Raw genomic sequence first — 8,685 nt, 5'->3', positions numbered from 1 at the left:
GGAAACAGCCTAAGATACCCATCAGTAGATGAATGGATTAGAAAACGGTGGTACATCTACACGATGGAATACTATGCTGCTGTTAAAAAAGAAGGACCTCTTACCCATTTGCAACAGCATGGATGGAACTGGAGAGCATTATGCTAAGTGAAACAAGCCAGTCAATGAAGGAAAAATACCACATGATCTCACTCTTTCGTGGATAATTAAGACCATTACAAACTTTCGAACAATAATAAATACAGTGGCAGAGCTGCCTCAAACTGATTGTCGAACTGCAGTGGGAAGGCCAGGGAGGGTTGGGGGACAGGAGGGAGGGGAGTAAGAGATCAACCGAAGGACTTGTATGCATCCATATAACCATAACTAATGGACATAAGACACTGGGGGGTAAGGGAGGGCAGAGGCTTGTCAAGGGTGGGGGGGGGAAAAAGGACACTTATGTAATACCCTTTGTAATACTTTTAGCGAAAAATTAAAAAAATAAAAAAATAAAAAAAAAAAAAGAATTGAGTCTTTTGCCCTAACCGGTTTGGCTCAGTAGATAGAGCATGGGCTTGTGGACTGAAAGGTCCCAGGTTCGATTCCAGTCAAGGGCATGTGCCTTGGTTGCGGGCACATCCCCAGTAGGGGGTGTGCAGGAGGCAGCTGATTGGTGTTTCTAACTCTCTATCCCTCTCTCTTCCTCTCTATAAAAAATCAATAAAATATATTATTAAAAAAAGAATTGAGTCTTTTTATGATGTTGCTCTGGAAATGACTTAACCACAAGGAACTTGTTTAATGTACAGTTGATTTTTCTCTAACACTCAAGAATCCTGGTGTAGTGAAACAAATCTAGTCTGCAAGTGGTTTTTATGGTCATGAAGTTTTTATGAACACTAAATTTAACAATGAATGAAGTTTAATTATATCAATTAGGCAGGTGTTCATTTCCATTCTGGCGTTTTCTTTTCAGATGTTGAAGTCAATAAATTTCCTTTCTGGTGTTAAAACATTTGGGGCGCAGCTCAAAGGCCTGAAGGCCCTGGCCCCGTGTCTCCTGGGCTAAAGTGACTGCCAAAGGCAGAGCCAAGGACTTACCTGGACAGACGCCACCTGCTGTTTGGGTATCACAACTTCTGGGACGATCACTACAAGTGTTGATAGGAAGGGGTCAGTGGGGTCAACCTGGCCTAGTGCTGACCACTAGCTTAGCTCATCCCCTCGAAACCTGCCCTCAACCTCTCTACCATCAGGGACCCCCATTACAACGACCCCTGAGCCATTAGTGAGCAGGTCATCCATCTCCCATTGTGCAGATGGGGAACTCAGACCCCGAGCGGGAGGCCTGGTCCAGGGTCAGATAGGAGTGGGGGCAGAGCTGGGGTAAACACTCAGGTCCCCCCTCCTGTTGGAACCTTGGGGAAGAGGCAGGATTGGAGGCCTTCCTCCCTTTCTAAGGGCCCACCTGGGCCTCAGGAGGGTCTATGGGAGTTGCCCAAAGGCAGTCCTGGCAGTGGGGAGGGAGCGGGTTGCTGCTTACCGAAAGTCTCACTCTGGGGCAGAAAGTAGGGCGCATTGTCATTTATGTCCTCGATGGTGATGGGGAGGCTTCCTAGGAAACAAGGTTGGCTGGCTCTGGTCTCTAGGCAAAGGCCTTGCCCAAAAAGCCTGGGCCTCAGCCATGCTCCCAGCAGCCTCTCTCCCATGCATCACCCAGTCCCCTCTCCCACTCCTGACCTGGGATGCCCAGTCGATCTCCTCTGGCCTTTGTGGGAGGGAGTATCCTTCCCAGACCTCGGAGAGCAGTGGACCAGGATTGAGCCCAACCCAGGTATCGGTCACCCAACCACATCATGATACTGTCACTTACCAGCTGTGTAAGTTAGGTTATTGAACCTCCCACTCTGTGCCTCAGTTTCCTCATTTATAAAGTTATATGGGGGTCACCGAGCTCATGGGTTGTGTGGGAGTGAAATGAAGAAGCGCTTACCAAGCGACCGGCATAGCCCTGGCTGAAGTAAGGACGGGGCATATGCCTGATATTAATATGGTTATTTTGCTACTTAGGTCAAAGGTGGGACACAAGTACAGGTCTGACTCTGCAGTGTGCTCGGTCCTTACACCGCCCCGCAAAATGAGAGCATTGAGTGCTATCTGTGTGCCAAGCACTGTGCTAAACGCTTTACATGCGTGTTCTCGTTTGATCTGCACAGCCAGCCTGCCACCCGACTGCATCTGACAGATGGGGAAGGTGCCACAGCTTTCCCGGTGACACAGCCGGTAAGAGCCAGAGCCAGGATCTGAACCCAGACCTTGCAGGTTCCAGCCCAGGGCTCTTTCCCACAGCCCCTAGCAGCAGCCTACCAAGCCCAATGTGCCAGACCACCTCACCATTGTCACTGTAGGCCTGGAAGCGGGGGTCCGTTGCGAGGTCATAGGCCCGCACGACCAGGGTGACCAGGTCACAGGTCTCATAGTCGATGGCCTCGCTCTGATTGATGAGCACAGAGCCGTTGGCCAGCACAGAGAACCAGCCGTGGCACAGGCTGCCCACATCCACCCCGGCCTTGGTACAGATGACGTTCATAAGCTGCACCTCCAGCTGGGCATCGGTATCCACATCCCAGGCGACCACCTCAGCCACCTGGCCGTGCTGCGAGCCGTTCTCAGCCACACGGATGCCCCGGAGCGAGGTTGAGTTCAGGATAGGTGGCTCATCGTTCACGTCCTCCACAGGCACGAAGATTCCTGCTGTGGCCTCCGCCCCCTGGGGGTCTGGGTTCTCGGCACTCACTGTCAGATTGTAGGAGGTCAGGGTCTCGTAGTCCAGGCTCACGTCTGAGGGCAGCCGGAGGCGGCCCTCAGCCCGCCCAGACCCCAGCATTGAGCCTCGGAGTATGAAGTTGTTGGCACCGCTCCCTGACAGGCTGAAGCTGATGCGGTTGTTGGCTTCCGTCTGGTCTGCATCCCAGGCCAGCACTACACCCACCAGCACTCCTGCGGACGAGAAGCAGGATTCCCAGGGACCCCAGGCCTGGTCACTGGAGGCGTCCCCTGCTCTTACCTCCCTCGGGTGCTTCAAGCCCAGCCTGGGAGGGGTCATATGCCACACTGGTCCAGCCCCGAGAGGACTTACCTGAGTCCCTCTCCTTCACCGGGAAGATGTAGTTGGACTGGTTGAAGATGGGCAAATTATCATTGATGTCCTGCAGACAAGGGCAGTTCTGAGTCCCAGACCTCAGGAGCCCCGAGGGCTCAGCCTCCCCCAGAGCCCAGACTCTGCGGTCCCCCAGACAGCACTGCCCACTTCACAGATGGAAACAGCCTTAGAGGGAGAACTAGCCCAGGTCTCACACCTGGGCTCTGAGGCCCGTGGCGGGACCTCTGAAGTCAGTTACATACTGTCAGGGAGCCCCGCCTCCGCTCTGCTTCTCTGCCCACAGCTCAGAGCTGCCTTAGACCCTGTCTTCTGCAAGGGTGGTTCCCGTCCCCCTGTGTGTCCCTGTCTAGCCCAGCTTGACTGCCATTTCTCAGATGTATGGTGTTGGCACCAATACCACTGTGTGTCCACAAAGGCCCTGCAGCCCGAGCTTCCCCTCGCCCCCTTTCCTCCTGTCTCTCCTGCCCTCAGCCAACCCCACGACACTCGACACGCCTCTGTGCTCAGGCACCTGCCAGGGCTGAGGCCTGGTCCTGCCTCATTTGCTTACTGTTTTCTGTTCTTGCCTTCCCTCTCCGGCCCTGGCCACGCCACACACAGCGCTACCACTGCTGTCAGAGCATACAGCCAACGCCGCCTGCCACGTTTGCCCCTGACACTGGGGGTGCTGGGGGTGCCCTTGAAGTTTCCAGTCCTCCCCCAGGCAGCCCACAGACACCCGCTTTTGCTTTCAGCTTTTTCTAAATAACAGTAGAAAGGACATCTTTAGAAACAAACCCCCCCCCCCAACTCGATGTATTTTCCTTTTACTGATTTTAGAGGAGGAAGGAAGAGGGATAGAAACATTGATGAGAGAGAAACATCATCGATTGGCCGCACTGCCACACCCACACCCACACCCACACCTGCCCAACTGGGATCCAGCCCGCAACCTGGGCATGCATCCGACCAGGAATCAAACCAGTGACCTCCTGGTTCCTGGGTTGATGCTCAACAGCTGAGCCACACCTGCCGGGCTAGATGTCTTTTCTGATGGTGATTTCCCATAAATGGCATGACTGGCTCACTGCACACGGCCAGCTGCCTTCGCCAGGCCTTCCTAACTCTAACGCAAAGGAGTGGGGAAGCGCACAGCTGCGCGTCAAACCCGGCTCCACCTCTGCCTCACGTGTGACTTTGACCTCTCTGGGCCTCAAGGTCTTCATCTGCAATACGGGGTCGGTCGTAGTCCCTGCGCGCAGGGCCATAGTAGGACTAGCCCATGGCTGTGAAAGGACCACTCACTCACTGAATACAGTGCTGCTTTCTTCCTTCTTTGTGGCCCACTTCTATCCCAAAGACAGTTGACAAGTCCTAATTCAGCTTCTGTTTCTCCATTTTCCCTGAGGTGTCACTCGGATCCTTGTAGGAAAGTGGCACTTCCCAACCTGAGGGAGCACAGGGCTGCCCTGCAAGGTGTGCAGGCTGTGCACTCACACCCTCGGGGGCTCCATCCACACACCATGGACATAGCAGGGTGCACATTTGTTACAATGCCTTTCTAGAGGAAGGTGACTTGTGGGCTGGTACCAGACAGACTGGCTTCAAAACCCCATTCTGAGGCCCTGAGCAAGCTACTCAATCTCTCTGTGCCTCAGTTTCTTGATCAATAAAATGGTAATAACCATCACTACCTTGCAGGGCCAGGTGTGCAGTAGACACTATAAATGCTGATTTTCGCCCCTTGTCTTTGCCCTTGAATGGCAGTGGGAGACAGGAGGGATCAGGTGGATTTGTGAATGAAAGTTAGAGCTAGTATTCACTGAGTGCCTGCTATGGGTCAGGCACTTTCCATTCGTTAACTCACTTTATGTTATTTTCATCCCCATTTTACAGATGAGGAACTTTAGGGCACAGAGAGGTTGAGAAATTGCCTAAAGCCACACAACCAGGCAGCCAGGATTCTAACCCATCAGCCTGGCTCCAGAACTCTCTTACCCACCATGCCGCAAAGGGCAGAATGTAACTCGAGCTGGGCGGAGGTGGGGAGCTGGCCATCTGTTTGGAAGCCCCCCAGTACAGGTTCCATCCTGACCCCTGACCCTGGCTGAGCCAGGCCTTACCTCCACAGTGATGGTGACATTGACCTCAGTGCTGAGGACAGGCACGCCACAGTCAGCCACACGCACAGTCAGCACAATTCGGCCCTCCAGGGTGGGGTCAATGGCCTCTCTGTCCAGGGGCCCCAGGTTTCTGAGAAGCCCTGTGTCAGGATCCACTGAGAAGTTGTGGCTGTAGGGACTGGGCAGCAGGCTGAAGTACAGGCGGCTGTTGTTGGTGCCTGGCTGGTCCTCATCGTGAGCCTGGACAGATAAACGGGGATGGGTGCCAGCCCTTGGTGCTACCATGCCCCTCAGTCATATCTCTGCAGCCCAGCCTCCCCTCCAGCACTGGCCATGAGGGCAGTAATTGGGTCTGGAGCCCGTGGGATGCTGGCCAATCTCCCAGCCTCGGTTTCCCATCTAAGAGGGTCAGATCAAGAGCTTGCAAGAGCTTCTGAGACGGTCATTCATTCCACAAATGTCTCCTGTGTACCTACAATATGTCGGCTCTGTTCTAGGCACAAGTAATAGAGCCAGGATCACAACAGTTCCCTTATGGAGCTGATATTCTAGTGGGGAGGGCGTCATGGAGGGAGTATATTATAGACATTCAAAATTTAAACAAGCACGGCATAAGTGTGAAGTCAGCAAGACTCTGATTTTCTCATGATGACTGTGTGTACCTGTCCTGCCAGGGTCCTGAATACATGCTCGATTGCCTTTAGGTTGAACCAGCACAGACAGTACAACAGGCCTTTGTCCATGCTGTCCCCTCACCCTGAATGCCCTTTACACCTTCTCTGCCTGACTCCAGGCCAGGATGGCGCCTCCCCTGGGCCTCCAGGATCCTTGTGTTACCTTCAACATAGCAGAAGTGACACCCTGGGGCTACTGTCCAGTGCCCTCCTCTAACTGAGAGTCCTCTGGGGGCATGGTTATGATGCATTCACCTCAGAAAACCTGGGGTCCGGCAAAGGGCCTGGTGCATAGTAATAGATGCTCAACACACGTGGTTTTGAATACAGAGCTGGGCTACTCTGACTTGGAACCAATTCTTTCCCCTTACCCCCTTCCCAGCCTCCATCTTCAGCTCTTCCATTTTAGTTCTGTTGGAATCTTGTTTATTAAACGCCTCCTGTGTAGGTAGCCCGAGATGGTTTTTCCAGAAGCCTGGCCCCATCTGTTCATCCCTCAGCACTCTGAACTCAGGCCAGCTTCTCTACCAAGTGCTTCTCAGGGCCCACATGGGCACCATGGTTACAGCAGCAGATCTGACATGCTCCTGACCAAGATGCTCTAAGACCAGGGTGAGAAGCATCGAGGAGCAGCGGAGAAAGGCCCAGGATGTTGACCTCCAGCCCAGCACTGCTTTTACTGGTTATGCAACTACAGAAAAAGTCACTTAACCTCCTTGAGCCTCAGTTTGCTTCTGTGAAACGGGGACCATTAGAGCATCTGCTTCACAAGTCAGTCTAAAGATCAGGGATGGGAACGTGCTCTGGAAACCACACAGCCCCGGAAAGATGGGAGGCTCCATGGCCACGTGTGTGTTATTCTGACGACCTGGCCACCCGCTTCTCACAAGACCCCCTTTCAGATGACTCAGAGGAGAAGCTCCCCTTAGGTGTTTCTCTAGAGACAATAGTGGGTTTTATCTCACAAATTCAGTCAACCCAGTCATTGATCTCATTTCATATATATATATATATATATATATATATATATATATATATTAATTAGACCGGAAGAAGCCGGGGCTGCTAGGGAAGCCTGGGTCCCAGGGGGCCAGAGGGAAGCCAGTGCCAGCAGCTGTGGGAAGGAAGGCCTACTCTTGCACAAATTAAGTGCATAGGGCCTCTAGTATATATATATATATATATATATATATATATATATAATTGAGTTCAGAGAGGAAGGGACATGGAGAGAGAGATAGAAACATCAATAATGAGAGAGAATCATTGATTGGCTACCTCCTGCACACCTCACACTGGGGATTGAGCCCACAACCTAGGCATGTGCCTTGACCAGAAATCGAACTGTGACCTACTGGTTCTTAGGTCAACATTCATTTCCTTTTTTTGCTTTGGCCATTAGGAAGCTCAGAACTGAATGTTCAGGCCACTCCTAGCAATTGTGTGGCTCTGGGTTCTAGATCTACCTTTGTGCCCTTTAATAATACCATACTTATTTTCTCTCTCACTTTATTTCTTTCATACTTTTATCTTGTTTTTTTAACCTAAGCCACCTCAAATCCTTTTTGGAATAAGGCAGCGGCCTGAATTAAAAAGAGCAATATGGGGTTTTTTTGTTGTTGGTTTTTAAATATATATTTTATTGATTTTTACAGAGAGGAAGGGAGAGGGATAATTAGAAACATCGATGAGAGAGAAACATCGATCAGCTGCCTCCTGCACACTCCCTACTGGGTTTGTGCCCACAACTAAGGTACATGCGCTTGACCGGAATCGAACCTGGGACCCTTGAGTCCGCAGGCCGACGCTCTATCCACTGAGCCAAACCGGTCAGGGCAAGAGCAATATGTTTTTGAGGGCTTGCTCTGTGCTAGGCTTTGTGCCGAGTACTTTCCATACATTATTCCCCAGTGACCCTGGGAATAAGTAGGATGATTGCCCTCATACTCTGAGGAGGAAACAGAGGCCCAGAGGGGCTGAGTGACTTCCTCTTAGCCACACAGCAAAGCCCAGATGCCAGCCCAGGGCCAGCAGGACTACAGAGCCAGGCTTGGTGCCCTTCCCCCTGATCCCCCCTCCAGGTCCAGGCTGGCTTGTACCTGGATGGTTATGGAGACATCGCCCTTCTCCTCCTGGACAAAGATGTTGTAGGAGCCGGTGACCACTGGCTGGTTGTCATTGATGTCCAGCAGGTGGATCTCCAGCGTGGTGGAGGACGACAGGTTCCCGCCATCGGTGGCCTGCAGCGTGAGGTAGTACACCGCCTGCTTCTCCCGGTCCAGCAGCTTGCTGTTTTTCACCATCACCGTCCCTGAGTCTGGATCCACCTCAAAGATATCTGCCCTGTGCCAGGTGGCCAGATTGAGCAAATAAAAAGACAGGATGCCCACTTAAGTTTGAAGTTCAACTAAGCAGTGAAAAATATTTTCTCACATTTGCAACATAATGGAACATTTGCAACCTATTTATACTAAAAAAATTATCCATTGCTTATCTGAAATTGCAAGGCAACTGAATGTCTTGTTTTGAGGTTTTTTTGTTTGTTTCTTTGTTTTTTGGTTAATCCTCACCAGAGGATAGTTTTCCATTGATTTTTAGAGAAAGTGGAGAGGGAGAGAGACATCAATGTGAGAAAGACATATCGATTGGTTGCCTCCTGCACAGGGATGGAGCCTGCAACTGAGGTTACGTGCCCCTGGCCGGAATTGAACCCGGGACCCTTCAGTCTGTAGGCCGATGCTCTGTCCACTGAGCCAAACTGGCT

At 51.8% G+C, this 8,685-nt stretch overlaps 1 protein-coding gene across 1 annotated transcript in view; it reads right to left on the bottom strand.

The window, feature by feature from the left end:
* Positions 1-8,685, bottom strand: part of CDHR2 (cadherin related family member 2) — a 42,914-nt gene that overhangs the window by 7,203 nt on the left and 27,026 nt on the right. The window contains 6 exon segments of the mRNA XM_023752720.1: positions 1,084-1,133; positions 1,526-1,597; positions 2,377-2,982; positions 3,122-3,191; positions 5,248-5,487; positions 8,021-8,264. Of these exon segments, the coding sequence (XP_023608488.1) occupies positions 1,084-1,133; positions 1,526-1,597; positions 2,377-2,982; positions 3,122-3,191; positions 5,248-5,487; positions 8,021-8,264 (1,282 nt within the window).

This window comes from Myotis lucifugus, unplaced genomic scaffold, assembly GCF_000147115.1.
Source record: "Myotis lucifugus unplaced genomic scaffold, Myoluc2.0 scaffold_1, whole genome shotgun sequence".
Taxonomy (NCBI): Eukaryota; Metazoa; Chordata; class Mammalia; order Chiroptera; family Vespertilionidae; genus Myotis; species Myotis lucifugus.
The sequence above is the reverse complement of the archived record's forward strand: the minus strand, read 5'-3'. Positions and strand labels throughout refer to the sequence as shown.